At 48.6% G+C, this 19,219-nt stretch overlaps 1 protein-coding gene across 5 annotated transcripts in view; it reads left to right on the forward strand.

The window, feature by feature from the left end:
* The window catches only part of PFKFB3 (6-phosphofructo-2-kinase/fructose-2,6-biphosphatase 3), a 335,583-nt gene that overhangs the window by 203,736 nt on the left and 112,628 nt on the right, over nucleotides 1–19,219 (forward strand). For 2 of the 5 annotated variants that reach the window (XM_069629665.1, XM_069629663.1), the window contains exon 1: nucleotides 11,071–11,530. The exons of 1 other annotated variant lie outside the window; for it this stretch is intronic. In XM_069629665.1, coding sequence (XP_069485766.1) covers nucleotides 11,449–11,530 — 82 coding nt within the window. In that variant the 5' untranslated portion in view covers nucleotides 11,071–11,448. Of the gene's footprint in view, nucleotides 1–11,070; nucleotides 11,531–19,219 lie in introns of those variants that run through there. 2 more of the 5 variants (XM_069629667.1, XM_069629664.1) reach the window with 2 other exon arrangements.

The raw sequence follows: 19,219 nt of genomic DNA on the forward strand, positions 1-19,219 counted from the left end.
GCTGTAAGGAACTCATGGTGGCAACAGTAAAGACAGACACAAGAGATCACAGTTCCAGGGTGTTTATTAAACTGTAAATGCAGGGTGTAAAAACACCTAACCCAAACCTAAATCTAAGATGGGAGAAAGCTTCGACCATCAAATGAAAATTAAGGCATTCCTTGTGGCGGCTTGTCAAAGTAAAAGGCCTTTACTAAAAAAAAACTATCGCCAATCCTTACAACTCATTACAGAAAGAGTGTGGGATAGGGGTTTCAATAAAGAAAGAAGTGTTCACAAATAATAAGTCAGGATGTGGTTGCCAGTGGTCTCCCTTCCCCACGTTTTGAGCATGGGACAAAGTGGGTCTCCTGAGCACAGCATACGCTTGAGCTTTCCCAGCAGGAGCCGTCAGTTCCGTACCAGCAATCAGGTTCTTCGATGGTTGTCTCTTTTCAATAAACATTTTCTTGCCTTGGAGGTTCTGATGTATTCCACAAAACAAACAAAAGCTCCTTTCCAAATGAGCGTTGGAGTGATGACTTTCCACCCCCTGGATCTCCGTCTCTCGGCTCGGACCCCCCTCACAAATCTTAATGTCTTTTCAAACAATTCACTGTAAACATCCCTCGACTTAAGGCTTCTTCCCTTCTTGTTAGCATCCCTCCGCCGGGTTCACTCTTGCCAACCTTTGCAGCACACTGTTCATGCGCTAATTTCAGCAAGTAGGATTCATTTCCCTTCTCTTCACAATCATTTGTCGGTCCAAGACTTTCGACTGTACAGAGGATTTTACAAGACCCCTGTATGACCACTTTAACCTCTTTTCACCTTTTCCCAAGGCCTTCAGGTTACAGTAGTTTCTACCGTCGGGTAATCGCCCAAAGTTTCCTGCTTGAGCACCCACGTGGTGCCAGACTCTGTTGCTGGTTTCCCCTTTTTTCATCACTCGCTCTTTAAGCCTTTCACTGTTCAAATTAGCCATTTGCTACTTTTCGTTCAACACAGTTCGGTTTCTTATCGGCTCTCCCCTCGACTCACCATCTGTGATGTACCGCTTGGCTTTATTTCTCTTTGGAGTCAAGGTTGGTATCACAGAAACGAGCGGCTCTCCCCAGCTCGGTAATCAGCTGAGGAGGGTCTCGTGTACAGTTGACATCTGCTGCAACACACGCTGGCTATTGTTCGTGGTCTTATGATTCCATCTGCGGAGGTCTCAGGGCCTTGGTCGGAAAGGGCAAGGTTGCTTGTCTCCTTGTCCCCCCTTCGGTATGCGCCATCTTTTCCCTCCCCTTGAACTGCCGTGCTGAGTTAGCTCTCACGTAGTGCGTTCTGCCTTGCCCCACCTGTGCTCTCCTGCTTCACCTTTTATCCCTGTGGGAAGGGAAGGGGCCGTCAGGTGTGTGTGATTCTGGTCAATTGCCTGACTTTTCTTGACCCTTGTATTAGGACATGCCAGGTAAACGGTTCTGGTGTTAGTCTGTTGTCTTTTGTGTAGTGCAAAAGTGTTTGTACCCTTGAAGCTCCAACTATAGCTGCTTATGTGTACCTGGCTTGGCACGCGCGCTCTGTCGATTGAGCGGGTGTGATAATACTTCGCCTCTGTTTCATTAATAGAATCATGACTTTCCTATATGTTAGTATGAAAAATCTGCATTCTATGTCAAGATCAAGGCTCGTAGTATGCTTGTTAGAAGCCTGCTTACCACCAAACAAGGCTACCTGGTTAATCGGTTTAAAATAAAAGGTTTTAAACATGATTCATTTGACTAGTCCCTGCCCTTCAGAATGTCTTGTAGAGAGGCTCCAAGGGTGAAGGCTTTGAATGCCATCGCTCCTCGAACAGAGTGAGCGCAAAATCGGCCAGTTTCATCTATGCTTGGTGCATATACCTTTTCACCGACCTCACTAGGGTTGCCACTGATATCTCTTTGAAGGACTTACGTAAGGCAATGAAAACCTGACTTTCTCTGGGCAGCCTTAGCTGCCTCTGTATCTTATATGCCTTGAAGCTCCTGACTGGGCAGAGCTTGGGATGTGCCAGAAATGCAGGATAGGTCACCGTCTTGATAGCCATCTTGGACCTTCTACTAATGTAAAAAGTCACCCCTTCTGGGGAACTCTTACTGACCATCTCCAGACACCAACATTGGACACTCTTTTACACAACACCAAACATAACAGTGTTGCTAATTGGCCTCCAGAGCTTTCCTGGATAGATGCATGTTGTCGTGCCATCCTTGGAAAAGTTGCAGGACAATGTTCATGTCCCATAACTGGTTATAGTCCGGGACAGGCGGTAATGGGACTTCACACCCTTAAGGAGCATACATACCAGGGAATGCTCCTCCACAGGGTCAGCTCTGACATATTCATGGCCATCTGAGATCGCTGATCTGCACTTGTTCACAGTCCTATATCCTTTGCCTTGTGCTGCCAAAGCTGCTAGAAAATGCACTATGTGACTTGCATTGGCTCTGGCAGGATGAACGTCCCTAGCCAAACACCAGCAATGCCATCTGGTCTAAATTGATCTGTAAGCTTTCACTTTCTTTGGAACCCAGGACTCGCCAATGAAGCATTCAGCCTCTCCCAAAATCCCCTGCTTTCTCAAGGTACCACTGTATGCAGCCATGGCCCTAAATCGGGTGCTCCCTGAAGGACCAGCAGATGTGGTAGGCACGTCAGATCCGTTAATATGTCCTGACGATGTGGAATGAGAATTGGTAAATTGGTTGACAGTTCCAGGAGATCTGGGAATCACAGCTGCCCCTTCCAGGCTTGCTTAATAAGGATTAGCTTTGCCTGTTGCCACCTCGCTTGAGCTATCATCCTCGCAATCATCACAAAGGGGGGGAAAGTGTACTCTTCCTGGAGACCCAGAACTGCAAGAAAGCATCTGTTGCCAACACCTCTGGATCTGTCCTCCAACTATAAAACCAAGTCAGTTGTCAGTTCAGCCGGAAACAAAGAGAGGTCTCTAACACATGGTTCTCTTAGCTGCATCAGTCTGCTTAATGCAGCTCTGTCCAATTGCCAATAATTGTAGTCCCTGAGGTACCTGCAGTTCCAATATGCCACCTGATTGGGCAGATTTGGGAGATACTCATGGTCACACTCAGATTCCTTTCCAGACAGAGGTTCCAGAAATCCTTGGCAAGTTATGCCGGGTATCTTTCATTTCATATCTCCCAGCCTGTTGATGTAATGCACTGCTGAGATATTCTCCATTTTCAGGAGAATGCAGCACCGGACCCTGTCCCAAGTCAGAAATGTGATTGCGAAAGAACCGGCTAACAATTCCAAGTAGTTGATATGAAGCTTGCTTTCCTGCAGCGGGCTCCTCAGACTCTCCGGCTGGCATCAGATTCTATTGTCAGGTCCAGAGATAACCCAACAATGGTTTCCCATTCCAAGCACGTGGTGAAATCACCAGGACAATTCCACCCTCACTTCCTGAGACATGGGAACTCTCTGCTCGTACAACAGTCCTTTCCTGGGGTGCTGAATCTTCAGGCACTGCAGGGCTCGATAGTGCAAGGGACCTGGGAAGATGGCCTGAATAGAAGATGCTAACCGCCCCACTATTCTCGCCAGTTCTCTCAATGATAGGACATCCTTGATAAAGATTGCCTTAATCTCTTTCCTGACAGCATTGATCTTCTGCAGAGGGAGACTTAGTGTTCCATGGACTAAGTCGATCAGAAATCCCAGAAATTCTAACCTTTCGAAGTGGATTATCTATGATTTTTCCCAGTTCAAAAGAAACCTGAAAACCTGTAGGAGATCTGTTGCTTGCCACACTTGGGAGCAAAGTAGGTGCATATCCTAAACCATTATGCTGGCGTCGTCCTGATAGATTATTAATCTGACTTCCTGTTTGTGTAACCTGGACACTACAGGCTTGAGCAACTTGGTGAAACACTAAGGAGCTGACGAGAGCCCGAATGTGTGAAAAGTGAACTCCTAACAGCATCCTTGCCAAAGGAACCGAAGAAAAGGCTGTTGCTAGATAAGCGTCCCACAAGTCTATTCGAGCCAGCCAGTCCCCCTCCCCTTGAAAGAGACCCAGAAAGAGATGTATACCTTTCATCTTGAAATGTCGGTTTACTATAGATGCTTTGAAGGCTTCGAGGTTGATGATGGGTCTTAATTTTTGCTTTCTCTTGACCAAAATGAGGTTGCTCACGAAACCGCCCATCTCGCGCTCGGCAGGGGTAATCACGACCTTTCTCAGAAGCTCACTGACCTCTCTTCGTCATCAACTCCTTATCTTCCTTGAAGCAGAATATCGTAGGCGGCAGCCACTCTTGAATGGGCACTTGCAAGAACTCCAATTGAAAACCTTGGCCCGTCTCTAAAACCCAGGCTTCCCTGGTAATCTCTGCCACACAAATTATAGCCCTTGCTTGTGCATCGGGTGCTGATATCCTTGTCCTTATGGTGGGTTGCTGTCTGCTGGTGCCTTCTGAGCCTTTGCCCCGTTTTCTTGTCCTCCTGGTTCTGCCACAATTTTCTATTTTAGGGCCTATGTCATGCACCTTGGCTGACTGAACGGACCCTTCCTCTGCCAACCCTTCCAAAAACCCCAGCGGGGAAGCCTTTCTTCAAGGATGCCTGAGCCTTGTTCAAGATGGCGTAGGTGCTGGTGAACCTAGCCATTTCCTTGGCAAATGCCTGCCAAACAACAAGACCTTAGCCACAGCCTCGGCTTCCGAAGAGGCTAGTTACTTCAGCTTGGGGTCGAACTTTACCAAAATCGACCTCCTGTGCTATACTGCTATTGCACAATTTGCATTGCCAAGGAGGCAGATGGCTGCCTTCGCCCCCATCCTGCTAATATGTTTGGATTGTTCGGGGCGCTGCTCTCCTTCACTTCATCCGCCCTCTGGAGGATCTTCGTCAGAGGACCCACTGTGTCCAGCAATTCGTCTTGGCAGGCCCTCTATTACATGTCGATTCCTTTCTTGCTGTCCCGCCTGTACCTGCCCATGAAGGTCAGCATTCAGGAGTCTAAATCTGGCATGTCTGACACCTTTTCTTGTAGAGATGGTCAGGGGCATGCAGCCCTAAGCTTGTTTCTGGCTTCTGCTTAGGTACTTCCTCACCTTAGCTGGAGGCTCCCGCTTGGATAATCTCTGGTCGACGAGCAATTCTGTGTCAAACTCGTCATGCAACTGCTCTTGCCAGACATCATCTTTGCTCCTTTTTCTTTTACTGATACTTTTTTGTCTGCTCCTCCTCGCTGATATGAGGAACTCATGGTGACAACCAGTAAAACAGACACAAGTGATGGGAGCAAGCGTCGACCATCAATTGAGAAATAAGGCAGTCCTAGTGGTGTTGTGTCAAATAAAAGGGCCTATACTAAGAAACCTGTTGCCAAACCTTACAACTAATACAAAAAAGGGTGTGGGATAGTTCTCAAGAAAAGAAAGAAGTGTTCTCCAACAATAGGTCCGATACGGTATCCTGGGTCTCCCTTCCCCACGTTTTGAGCACGGGGTAAGGTGGGATCTTGGAGCACAGTACAGCCTTGGGCTTCTCCAGCACGAGACAACAGTTCTAATGGCAGTTTTCAGGACCATCGATGGCCAAGTCTTGTTTAACTTGAAAGTCTCTTGCCTTCGAGGATCTGATGTCTTCAACTAACAAAAACAGTTCCTTCACCAAATGAAAGTTTGTTTCCAATGTGGGCTGGGTGATGGGTTCACCTCTGGGTCCCCCTCTTCTGGGCGCTAACCATTCTCAATCATTTACCGCAGTTTCACGTAGGGTGATGGTTTTACCCCTGAGTCCCCCCTCTTCTGGGCGCTGACCCTTCTCAATCGTATTCCACAAATCTTCATGTTTTTTTAAACAGTTCCGGTGGACATCCCTTAGCCGGGTTTACGTTTGCAAACACACTGTTTCTTGGGACTTTAGACTGTGCCCTTCTTGGGATTCGCTTCCCCTGGTTCCTCCCACTGCAGGATTCACTTCCCTTTCTTTCACTTTGTAGATCAAAATCTTTCAATTGTACAGGGATTTTGCTTGACCCTAAGTATGACCACTTTGATCTATTCCGCTGGATCTCCTACAGCCTGTTAGTATCTGTAGTTTCTCTCATATGGGGCTCGACCAGAGTCTCTTGAGTTGGCACCCAAGTGGTGCCTGTTTCCCCTGGCATTCTCATCCAATACTGCCCGGTTCTTATAATTCCCTTTCGACTCACTGGTTGTGATGAACAGGTTGGCTTTTCTTCATCCTTGGAGTCATGGCCGGTGCCACGATCACAGGAGCTTCCCTCACTCCTGCCTATCGGCGTCAGCTTGCCCCGGGTACCGTTGACATATGCTGCAAGACACTTGTGCTATTGTTCGTGGCCTTAGCCTCTCTTCCACGAAGGTTCTGCGGGACTGGGACGAAAAGAGCAAGGCCACTTCTCTCCTCACCACACTCTCGAATCCTAGTACCTTTCTCCTTCTCTTGAACTGCCGCACCTGATTAGCTGTCTCCTCGTGCTGTCTGCCGTCCCTGTACTGTGCTCTCTGGCTTCACCTTTTATCCCTGTGGGGAAGGGAAAGGGCTGTTAGGGGTGTGTGATTCTGATCAATTGCCTGACTTTGCCTGACCCTTGTATTGGGACATGTCAGGTAAACAGCTCTGGTGTTAGTCTGTTGTCCTTTGTGTTGTGCGAAAGTGTTCGTGACAGAAAAAAGGGTGTGGGGGGCAGTGGTTTAGAATGTCCTACGTGAGAGGATGGGGAAAAGGTGTTAAATGAAGGTGGATACCACATCTCACCCGTCGGTGTCCCACTCCCCGAGGACCCCCCATCCAGGTGATCCTCCCTCACTGGTCTACCCCCAGGAACTGGATCCAATAGCGATGGCTGTGTCCTGGCAAACTGGATGACAGATCCCTGGGGACTAGCTAGGCAGACAGCTTCAGGTTTCTCACACTGAGGACAGAGCTTTGGAAACGTCTGACACCTCGCAGTTGCTGTATGTTGGTGAGGCACAGGATTATTTGCCTTAGTATTCTTCCTCCGGGCGATATGGTCTGTTCCTGGGAGCGGCGCAGCTCTGCGACTGTGTTCTTACGAAGGATCCTAATGAGCCTGCTTGCTTGGCATCTCTGTACTGCAAACATGCAGAACCCGGGGGTGGGGTGGTTTGGTACTCTTAGCCCAGTGGGTTTTGTTTCTTCCCGCTGTGCCTTCTTGCTTGAGCCTGAACCTATCTGCTCTCACTCCTTGAGAAAGGAGATCCACTCCTCCAGCACACCCAGCTTCTTGCTGAGGGGCCCCAGCCTTTTAAAAACACTGCCATCCTCACCATTTGAGCTATGGTTGGGTCTCGAATGGGGTCTGAGGGCCCTGGCCTGAGAGTCCCACTGTTGCTTGAGCTTTCTCCAAGATGCTCCATGATATGACTTCTGACTGTTGTTGCGCTATGAGGGAGGGTTTAACTCTGCTGCCTGTCATACTCTCCTCAATGGTGAGGATATTAACAGGTTATCTTGGGTCCTGGTATCGTTCGGGTCTGCTCCGTGAGCACGATAGGTCACACTTCTTTGGGAGGCAGATGCTTCTTACCCTCCCACTGTCCGATACCACACAGTTGAGAAACAATACTCACTAAGACAACCATACCGCCCATATGCCAGGTAGGTGTAGCAGGACATAGAGACAATTTTAAACTGAAGATGGCAAAAGAAGTCATACTAATGTTATAATCTTACATGTACATGCATTAGACATGAAGCAAATGTGCATTCAACATGAAGAACACGTCCATTTATACATGAAGAATACTAACAGAACATCGACTGGATATGAAGAACACGAAGATAGCCGATGTATACGCTGAATGCAAAATGTAAGACAGGTTTGGCACAAAAGGCTGGAAAAAATGACAGAATCCACAAAGTGTGCATACGGACTGGTTAAAAAGACTGGATCCCAAAATATCTTTGTTTGCCAGGTGCAGTCAAGCTATAAGCCATAAAGTCTCCATGAATGATAACTCCAGAGTGTCTCCAGTGGCAACAGAAAACACAAGACTTACAGTGATATTAGTTAAATTCTCAATAAATACAGGATAAATCTATACCCAACACTATCCCATCACACTTGACAGATAATTGCAGAACACTGTCCATTGGAAGTGAATACTGATAGAACACCTGCCGTACTCCCTACACATACACGCAGAGATGAGACATTGCACAAGGCCAAATACAAAGAGATCACGCTGGCTCACGGCCTCGGAATAAGGAATGGTAACTTTTGTAATTAGAAGAAAAGCAATCCACAAACCTCTCTCCCCCTACTCCCTGTCTGGCTCATGTCTTGACGAACTGTCAATTGTCTGAGGTTGGTTAGCAGAAAGCCAACGGATCACAATCCCTGGTGTTATGCCACCCATCAAGTAATGTGCCAACCAACCCCTTGTTGTAGATATGACATAGTTTAACCTTTATCAATATAGGGGTGCTGTCAGACAAGTATAACCCATTTTAGATATGTGAACTATATAGTGTGTATATCTAGCCACCACTAACCAATCCCCACACTCGTAGGTTTTTGTAAAGTGATCAAATTTGATGTCATTTATGACGAAGCTGTACTACTTAAACCGTTTTTTTTGGATGGGTGAGCAGAGAGCAGTGAGATTGTAATGTTTGCAGGCTGTCGCTGCTTTATTTGACTGATAATAAAGCTGGATTTTGCCTCGCACTTGGTCTACTTCGTCTTTGAGTCCGGTTTGGATTGATTCCTGGTCCTCTGGGTTGTTAGGAACTTTTTTGGGCCGTCTTAGTACAATGCTTCTGTGATACATGATCTTGTACAATTGTGGTGACAAGCCTTGATTTGTTCTGCCCTCTGTAGCGTAAAGATTGCGCTCTGAGGTAGATGTCCACAGTCACCAGACTTCGCGAAATGTGATGATAGGCTCTGAACTATCACGGTCTCTATTGCCTATAGGTGGCTTTCTGGGTTAGCACTCTGCTATCCTAACAGCAAAGCGCGATGCCGGTGATCTGCCCGTGAGTTGTGGTGCCAAGTACTGTGTTTTTTACTGAAGCCGCACATGGGGGAAGTGAGGCACAGGTGCCGAGAACTGTGGGCGGCCCTGTTGCGCTCCGCGAACCTTGCTGAAGTGCAGCCTGTGGGATGTCCCGGCTCGCGTGAGCCGGACTCTTCCTTAGACAAGTGCTTATCAAAGTGCTTTTGCTGCCAAAGAAAAAACAATGAAGATAATATAGTTCTACTAAACTCTTAACTTCTTATGCCTCTCTGAGTACGACGCACAAGGCGCAAAAGTGCATGTAATACTTATCTGCTGTTCGATCACCAAAGAAAGAGGAAAGGAGAAAGGCATTTATGGAACAAAAGAGTAGGATATTGGTTTGATTGTTTATGTTATGGTGTGACACAGAGCATTCGAGTTGGAGTATATAGTAAAGCATACTTGCCAACATTCTGTGACCAAAAAGATGTAGGATTTTTTTTTAAAGTTTAAAAAGAAAATAATTCCCATAACAATGACATCACAGGAAAATACAAAACATACATTATTGGCACCTTTGGAACATTTGAAAGTACACAATCCATCAAACAGTACAACATGGCAAGATGTTGAAATTTTAAAAAGGTATAATTCTGAATGGTAACTTAACACCAAATTCAATGACCTAACTTCACAGAAGGTAATCAGACAGAGCTTGTAGGCAATGTTTGCCTCTGCTCTGTAGTGGCAGCCCAAGCAGTACATATTTATTGCAAGTTTAACACTGAATGACATGGCAACTGTTACCCGCCCTCAGTGTGATAGGCAGATGCTGTGTGATGATGTTACACTCTGCCACTTGCCTTCACTGGTGGTTCATCTAAAGGTTGTCTCGGCAAGAGTGTAAGACAGAGTCAAGTAGCTGTCAGGTCAGTGGATTGGTCTGAGCCTAATCAAAGTAATGACCTACCAGTCCACTGTGTAGACAGCTTCATTAATGTGATGCATGCTTTGTCCTGGAGCCTGCCTTAGAGTCACATAAATTACTTGCCACTGTAGAAAGCAGTAGGATCTGTCACTGAAATCTGTAGGCGGTCGGACGGCTTAAAAAGCAGTAGCTTACTGCCTAAATCTGTAGGGTTGGCAAGTATGGTAAAGCATAATTTGAGCCTCCGGTTTTGACACAGAATACAATTTTCCTGCACTTGCATTAGGGTAAAGGACAACTTTAGAGCGAGAAAGTACAAATATATGGAAAATAGCAACGTTTTAGTTATATTGAAAAGTCAGGAATCGTCTTCCTAAACAGAGAGTGCTGGCATGTATGACTATAGAAGCAGTAACCGGTAGATAATATGTGGGTTTCAGTGTTACCGTTTTGACAGGCTAAGTGCAGAGCAATAAGTTAAGCAAAACTTGAGTGATGTGATATTTGAGGCCCAATATCAGCATTGTGGTCTGGTCATCCACAAAACATTTGCTTTGTGACTTTTGGAGGCAATTTTCACAATCGCTATGCCTCTTTACAACTCCCAAATTGTCCAGTCTCCAATGAGGGTGATGTGTATCTAAAGGGTTCTCCCATATATTTTTTTATTTGCAGATCCGCCAGAGCGCTGGGACCAATTTCGTTGGTGAAGGTCAATCAGTGCGCGGTACAAATACCTTTAACATTAACATATATTGATGGCGAAAGTATCTAGCTACAATGCCATATGTTTTGCAAGACATACAATTGTATTGACTTATAGTATTACTGTTTATATATTATATTAATATGTGTCATCGATGGCATTGTTAGGATCGGTATTTTAACAATGATTATTGCTTTGCAAATGTTCACTCTTGATGGACAGGCTTCTAATACCAAAATGAGAAACAATTGTACGTTCATTTCAAGTACACTAAAAAAAATATTTAAAAAGATAAACGACTTCAAATGGCTGACAGTGTGGGAGGATGTCCGTCCTCGGGCAGTACCGCGTTTGCTCGCTAGGCGTCTCCCGCGCGCGGGGCTGCGTCCTCCGTCCTAACGTCAGCGTCTCCTGAGCTGGGGGCGGGGAAGCCTTGCCGGGGTAGGTCACGCCCACTGTGACGTCACGGGTCCTGCCTTGCCGGCAGGGGTTTTTCTAGCGGCTTGGGGAGCGAGCAGGATTCAGAAATTTCAGACACCCTTCGGTCGCGCGACCACTGAGCAGTACGGGTCCCCGGCGCGTCCAGAAGACCCCAAAGAGCGCATTCGCCCGCCATTAAAGGAAGCTCGAGGACTGTGCTGAGGCTACGGTGTGATAGGAGCGGCGACAGCATGGACGCTGCTGGGGCAGTCAGGATGCAGAGCCACTGAGAGGTCTGCGGCTAGCAGTGCACCCCCTTTCAGAGCAGCGCACCCCTAACCAGGGAAGCGGTCATCGTCTATACAGCGCACCCTCGCTGCCCACAGAGGACCACAGCCCCCGGGCACGCACTTCACCCCACCATGCCTGCCATGGAGCTCACCCAGAGCCGGATCCAGAAGATCTGGGTGCCCAAGGATGACCGGCCTGCTCTGCCGCTCAGGGGTGGGTATTGGGGCAAAATGGGGGCACGGCGGCCATGCCGCACCGTGGGGCGCGGCGGGGTCTGCGCACAATGGTTGCATGCACTAATGCAATGTGGGGAAATGCAGAATGGGAGCTTGCAATCACGGTGGGGTATGGGCACAGCCTTGGAGGCATTCGAAAGGGGCTAGGTGCACTCGGGGCACGAATAGGGGGTAGGAAAGTTGAATGTGGAGAATCATAACGTTGTTGGGGGGGGGGTGGGGTACTGGTTTGCATATTGGGGAAATAGAGGGATTTCTAACCGGGTGCATTAATAGTATCAGCCCCGGGCTGTTCTTCCAGTGAGTCATTACGCAGCGTGATTTGCAAAGGATATATGTGTGCTGGGATGAAGAAATGTGCGCGTGTGTGCTGCAGTGCAAAGGTTGTCTACCACAGTAACGGTTGGTGTGAGGATGGCGTGTCTTCCAGTCAATGCTTTGAGCCGTGCAGAAGTGAAACTGAAAGCCGGGAGGTGGTTCCGTGTGCACGCTGCGGGCATGTGGGAGACACGCATTGGATTCGCCGTGGGCAGTGACTCTGCATGCCTAGTGCCATGATGTGCCACTGCAAGCAGGAGTGGACTGCGAGGCCCTGGAACCAGTTTACCAAATGGCCCTAGAGGGCACCTTTTCAGCAAGCTCAAACATTTTCCTTATCAGAAAATGTGGACTTAAAATAGGTACCGCACCAGAGTGCGTAGTCTGTCCCGGGAGGATAGCTCGGAGGCGATGTGCTCGCCTTGGGAACAAAACGACACGGAGCAACATAGGTTCGATCCCCGGGTCCGCGCGACATTATGTTTGGGATACAGATAACCCTGCCATTTTTATTTGTTTGCTCGTTTTATATGTGCAGTGTGATTTGGGCGACCTCTAACGTGATTCAAAACACCTATGCGCGATAACATAGCCTGTGTGGGTAGCTGTGGTACCTTCCCGGGGAGCCTGTGTGAGTGGGTGATGGGCAGGCTGCTGCAAAACAGCTGATCGTGGTTCGCCGGCCGGTAGCGATGGGATTGGCTGAGCGCTGCGGGAGAGGGAAGTGTCATTTCATAAAGCAGAGTCCGCTCCCTCTATCGCGACTGCTACCGGCAAGTGCAATTGTGACAAGCAATGGCAAAGAGGGTCGGTGCACCTGCTGCGCAGATCTTTGCGCAATCTAGCCTGGTGTCCTTCTGCTGTTAATACAATCGGTGCCATTTTGCAGGGCTATGAACACATGGGTTATTTTACCTTCTTTCCTTTACCACTTTATAGTAGCGACTATAAAAATCCAGCGAATATGTGGAGCACGTAGTTTACTGCATAGCTCGGCGTGCAGATCACGCGTGCCCTCCTGTGCCTATTATCTGAGGTGCGATTGCAGGCGGGGTCCTCTTACGCCGCCACCACCATGCATACACTTCACATACGATGATACGCCGTCTATGCAGTGGTGCACGGTTGTTGCTCAGTGTTGCAAGTGTACTCCTAGCCGGTTGGGCACACGTGCTGACACTCGTTCTAATTGGATGTGTAGCAGGTCTCCGCCTGGAACCTCGGGCTCCTTATTTCTAAGGGCAACTTGAAGTTTTTATTTGCTCTTTTCGTTTCTGTTCTTATGACTGTGCACCTGCCCACTGCACCATGCCCCGTCTGTGCAGGGAAGTGTGCCACTTTACGTGGTGCCATCTCCTGGGAGATCGTCATCCTCTTGCACTAGTCATGGCTTGAATTGGGGGACGGGTCCAGCCTCTGTAGGTCTTCGCACCCTGGTACTCTGACTCAGTGGCGCGCTGTGTTTTTTTTAATACTGCCGATGGTCACCAACCATCAGTGGCTGCGGGAAAATGGCACGTGCCGTGTATCCTGGCTCGCCTGTCCTTGGTGCGCATGTATAGCCATAATTCACAGCGGCCTCTGCTCGCCATCTCGCGCTGCCTAGGTGTGATGGAGAGTTTGCTGCACCGTCTGGCATACCCGGGTATGTCATCTGAAGCACGCGACATTACTGTGGGGGGTCTTTTCATATCACATGAGTCCAAGAGCTTTGGCTTGAAAAGATGGCGAGACGTGCCCGTTTAATTGTTCACTAGCCTTTTAAGGTACTCTATGGCTGGATGCTGCAGAACTCCCGTTCAGCCCCCCCCCCCACACAATTGGGTGGCGTTCTCCCATTTCGGGTTTCGCCTTTTCTCATTACAAATTCAAGCCTACAAGGGCCAGAAGGCAGGGTGGTATCGGCAAGAATACGGGGGAGGGGGAGTTCTCCACGTCACTTGGAGGACATTGCGGACGTGTGCGAGCCACCGTGCCCCTCCACCCCTCCCCCGCCCCTCATTTGGATTCGTCCACACATCGATGTGCATGTATATATCCTCCACCTGGCACTCCCAACCGAACGGGCTCTTTTCCTCCGTTCTGATTGGCCAGAGGCGCAGCCAAATTGCTGGTGCCAGTGTAGCAGGTTGTCGGTCGGTTTATGGAGAGAATTGGGTTTGACCAGTGTAGTGGCTTTCTTCTCAGAAGTGCCCCCCTAGACTAGTTGCCTTAATTTGGAGCGTTTCCCTGGTCGTACCCGTGTCATTGGTGGTTTTAGGGCAACTTCATATGTCAGTAGGTCATTGTATAGGGTCTCTGTTCATGAGATGGGCGTAAGCTCGAAGTCCTAAAGGCAGGCAGTGGTGTAGAGCAGGATGCCATTGCTTTTTTTTGAGCAGTTTAATCAATTTGGCGAAATTAAAATAACATCTGAGGAGGTCTAATTAAAAGTATTTATACCCTGCCTACATATTTTATTCTTTGTGCATCGCAGTTTTTCCTCTTGTATGATCAAGCGGGGGGCGCTTAGCCCTGCTCAATGGGGGAGGGGGCGAATGGTATTTAAGAACAAGCTGCTGATTGACGATGGATCAATAAGTGGATCGATGGATCTGGGGTTTTGAAGTTAAGTATATTCCGGGTTGCCACCGATCAGGCCTGCTGTCGCTACCTTGTGCACATGGCGCGCTCCCCGACCCCCACCTTGCAGCAGCCCTGCAGAGTGAGCCCACTCCTGACTCACCGCGCGTCACATCCACTGTATGGCCGGGCTCCAATCGGCTTCTCGGAGGCTGTTGCTGGAGCAGAGCCTGCCGCCCCCCGCCCCGCATTGTGGTCCCCTGCGCAGTCCTGCCATTGGCAGGGAGCCAGCCAGAGGGGGGCAGGGTGGGTGGTCTACCCAGCGGGTATAAGAAAAGAACCCTCTCTGGGGAGACTGCATGACTGACAGTTGAGTCAGCATCATTGCCAGCCCCTTTCCTCGCATACCAGAGCCGGTGCTGCGCATGACCTAGCGCTGCGTGAGAGCGGGTGTAATGCGCAGTGCTATGTCCTTAAGCCTGGCTGCCTTTAGCAACGCCTCTCAATTGCCAGTGTTAAGAGGGCAGGTTCGCCAAATGCAGAAACCAGTGCCACGGACCTGCCCAGTCCGAAATCATTCTAGCCGGGTACCTAGCTTCCATTTCTCTTTATTCTTTCTGTCTCCATCCCTAGAAACACAACTTTAACATTGTGATTGTGTATGATCGGGTTTTAGGGGCATGCAAATAGACGTGTGTATTTTATTTTCCCTTTCCATTGCAACCTTCAGATACTTGAAAGCGAAGGTAACGCAGTGGAAGGAACCATCTCCTACAAGGATGGGGATGGGGAGCAGGCAATTGCCGTAGTCTAAATCATAAGAGTGGGAATGGTGCTACAACAGGCCCAGTAAATGCAGCTTGGGGTCGCGCAGGGTCTGTGTGAAAGAGCTGCGTGTTACCTATGCTGCTTCAATGGCCGAGGTGGAGCACTCCGGCCCGGTTCTGGCCACCAGATGAATTTCACTGGTAATCGGTGTCAGAAATCTGGCAGGACCTTCGGCCTCTGTTGGCATATCTGTGTCGGGCCCTGCTGCTCTGCGTTGGTGTTCCCGTGTATGATAAATGGGAGGGAAGGGGCAGCATAGTATGTTGGGGCTTACTAGCTCGTGGAATAGTCGAGAAGCCAGTCGATGTTGCCCTGGTAGAGCCGTGGACGTGGTGGCGTACTCCATTGAGCTATTTAGTGCCACAGTTAACCAGGAGCTTGGGCTTTGTGGTGGTTGAGGGTTCTCTTCTGTGGCAGAGGCATTTAGTCGTGGGTGTGGTGGCATACTCCATTGAGCTAATCAGAAGCTTGGGCTTTGTGGTGGTTGAGGGTTCTCTTCTGTGGCATAGGCATTTAGTCGTGGACGTGGTGGCGTACTCCATTGAGCTATTTAGTGCCACAGTTAACCAGAAGCTTGGGCTTTGTGGTGGTTGAGGGTTCTCTTCTGTGGCAGAGGCATTTAGTCGTGGGTGTGGTGGCATACTCCATTGAGCTAATCAGAAGCTTGGGCTTTGTGGTGGTTGAGGGTTCTCTTCTGTGGCATAGGCATTTAGTCGTGGACGTGGTGGCGTACTCCATTGAGCTATTTAGTGCCACAGTTAACCAGAAGCTTGGGCTTTGTGGTGGTTGAGGGTTCTCTTCTGTGGCAGAGGCATTTAGTCGTGGACGTGGTGGCATACTCCATTGAGTTAACCAGAAGCTTGGGCTTTGTGGTGGTTGAGGGTTCTCTTCTGTGGCAGAGGCATTTAGTCGTGGGTGTGGTGGCAGGGTTCGTTACAGCTTGTTTCAGGGTTTGGCACTGTTAAGTGTTGGTGGGGGAGATCCCACTCCCCCCCTGCCCCCCCTCCCCCCGGGGTGGTGGTGTGACGGGGCTAGGCCGGCAGTGTGAACTGCTGCTTTCTTTAGAAAGCCTTGCCAGGGCTTCCGGACTGGCCGTGCAGTCGCTTTATTCCATGGTGTTGTATTCGCTGTCTAGACGCTCCCTCAGCCACGCATTCTGAATGACCGCAGGTACAGCCCACTCTCCTCGAGCCGCACGTCCCTCACGTTCCTGGTGTACTCTGCTGCCATGGCAACGGGGCAGCATGATTCGACTCCGGGGCACCCCCTTCCAAAATGGAAGTTGTTTTTTTTGTTGTTCTTTTCTGATTTAAAGTAACTGGCGACACGCTCACTGCGAGTTAATGTAGCTTGTATACACTTCGTGGCACAAGTGATTGTTCTGTATTCCTTTTATGATTTCAATAAGCACGCCTTTTCGGCGGGTTGTGTTTTACATTTTTTTTGTATTTCAGTTGGTTTGTGGGGGTTTGATTCTAGCGTGTTCTTTGGCTGCTCAGTCTTACATCTGTCATTAATTAGTTCACAGGTTTTGAAATGAAATGCAGTTCTACTGCAAGGTTTTTATACTGCAGTCAAAGCTGCACCAATTTCTGAGTGTAACATTTTGGCAGGCTTGCTTGTAAAATACACTTAAAACAAAGAACAGTTGGTTGAATGCCCACTGCTGCAGTTAGTAGGGGGTTGCAGGTTAGAATCCCGTCAAGACCAACTCGACCTTTCATCCTCCCCACGTGCGTATGAGTACAGGGGAGTTGCTAGGTCTGGAAAAGAACCGGGGCTAAGCTGATGTTAGGACTGGGGGCTAGCTAGTCTTTTGGCTGTAGCTTCTGAGATTCTATCCGGGGCTACAACCAAAAGATCAGGGGCTATAGCCCCCCGCCCCTGTCGGAGTACCTTAAGGGTGAGGGGGGTGGGGGGGGGCCGTGATGGGTGAATGTGAACAGGATCCTGGGTAAACCTGGTGGGAAGGAAAGCCTGTCTTTCTGAATGCGGTGCAAGCCATGCCTTACTGCTGGTGTGCAATCTGATCTTGCAGCCGACAGCCTTTCAGTAGAGTAGGTTGGATAAGGGGGATGCAGTTCTTATTTATTTTTCGCTTGTTAGGTGCTTATACAGCAAGTAAAAAATACTGTTTCAAAGCGTCCACAGGGCAAAGGGAGGGAACAAGGGAGTGAAACACATTAAAAAGCACAATATTTAAAAGCAGTGGAGGGAAAAAAGGAAAGGACGAACCTACTATGCCCCGAGTCTTCAGAACGTGTAAGTACCGCAATCGAGGGCAAAAGGGGTAAGTGCTGGGGTGTCCGGGCTCGTGGTTGAGCCACAGATTAAGTGCGTGTCATGGTGAGTGCTACACGGCCAGGAGCCGCGATATGTGTGAGTGTGAACCGCATGCGCAGAATGTGTCAGTGCTGGGGGTAGACAGGAGTTGGGGTGATTGTGTATGTGGGAAGTTGTGGGGTGGGGAGGCAGAGGCTGTATACAGGCCCAGAACACAGCCTCGGACTGGCCTATAGGGCAATGGGGCTATGGCTGAACCATAAAATGCAAAATGCGGGTGGGGCAGTTTTTTGGGTCAATGTGGGCCACATTGTTGGCCAATTTTGTGCTAAATTCACTCTGCGGCTAGAGATTTTGACCTGTGTTGCAATTTGTGCATTTATTCTGCATCACACTTTATTAAACAAAAAAACTCCCCATGGTTACTATTCAAACAGTGTCACAAAAGGAATGAATAGCCATTTGCAATCCTGGGCCACTTTTTTTTGTTTTTGTTTTTGTTTTTATTGGTGCCCAAGACAATTTTAGGGCCCAGTCCGACCCTGCCAGGACACCAATCACAGCAACTGTGGGATGCCTCAACACGTGGCAAGTCCCTTTGAGACTTTGGGTAGAGAGACATCCTACCTTGACTCGCCTGCCCCCTCCAATCCAGAAAGGAGGACCACGAATAGATATGAATTCCAGTCATTGTTCCACTAGAATGGTGGATCGTTCCAGAACAGTACATGGGAGGGGTGGGGTGGGGGGGGGGGTGCCGTTTACGGTTCAATAATATTCGTTTCTTTTATTTTTTCTTGACCTTCAAACTCCCTCCTGTGTACACCAGTGCAATTTTTTTAAATGTACTTATAGTAATTAAAACCTGATGCACGATACAGACATGTACACAATTATACAATACAGAATATATAGACCAATTGTTTAATAAATAAGCTAAGAGCCACACAACACGATAAGGGCAGATTGCACAATATTGACTGAAGTGTCGCAGTTTCCAGTCCCTTTGTTGGTCAATTGTTCCACTAGAAATGCTGGGAAGTGATCAAGTCGGTTGTTGAGTGCCTATATTTATTTTAATTTTTTTGTAGTGTTTTTATTTAAAAAACATGTTTTTAATATCGTGGTGACTTTATCATTTGTCCAGCTCTCCAATAAGAGAATGCAGGTTGGGTGTTGGGGGAGAGCGGTTGATCCTTTCTGCAAATGAAGCTATCCACTGAAGGAATACATACTCGATTGCTACAAATATCCAGAAATTGAAGTCCTTTTTGCCTCCAAGGCATTTGCACATGTATTCAACCTCACTGATCAAAGGGAGCCCTTGTAACCAAGTCCTCTTGGATGTTTTGAGGAATGACGTGTCCAGATGTGTGGCACGCAGGTATGGTGTGGATCAGCACAGTCGTCCTGGCTGGTCTCCTGCAGCTCGCTTCACGAGTAACAGCTCTGGGCCCATATCTGAAGGTGTGCAGAGCTCACCTGCCAGCCCTAGGTCCCCGCTCTGCCCGCGTCTCTCCATAGCTTTTGAGGGTTCGCTGACCAGTCGGGGACCCTGTAAAGTGCTACGACTTTAGTCGATCACTTTATGGCCTTTTACTCTAATCCAGAAGGCACTTTCCTATTCTCCTTTTCTAGGAAGCTTCAGGTTGCATAGTGGGTTCTCGCTGAAGCT

This window comes from Ambystoma mexicanum, chromosome 12 (assembly GCF_040938575.1).
Source record: "Ambystoma mexicanum isolate Mex_15411 chromosome 12, UKY_AmexF1_1, whole genome shotgun sequence".
In the NCBI taxonomy this organism is placed as follows: Eukaryota; Metazoa; Chordata; class Amphibia; order Caudata; family Ambystomatidae; genus Ambystoma; species Ambystoma mexicanum.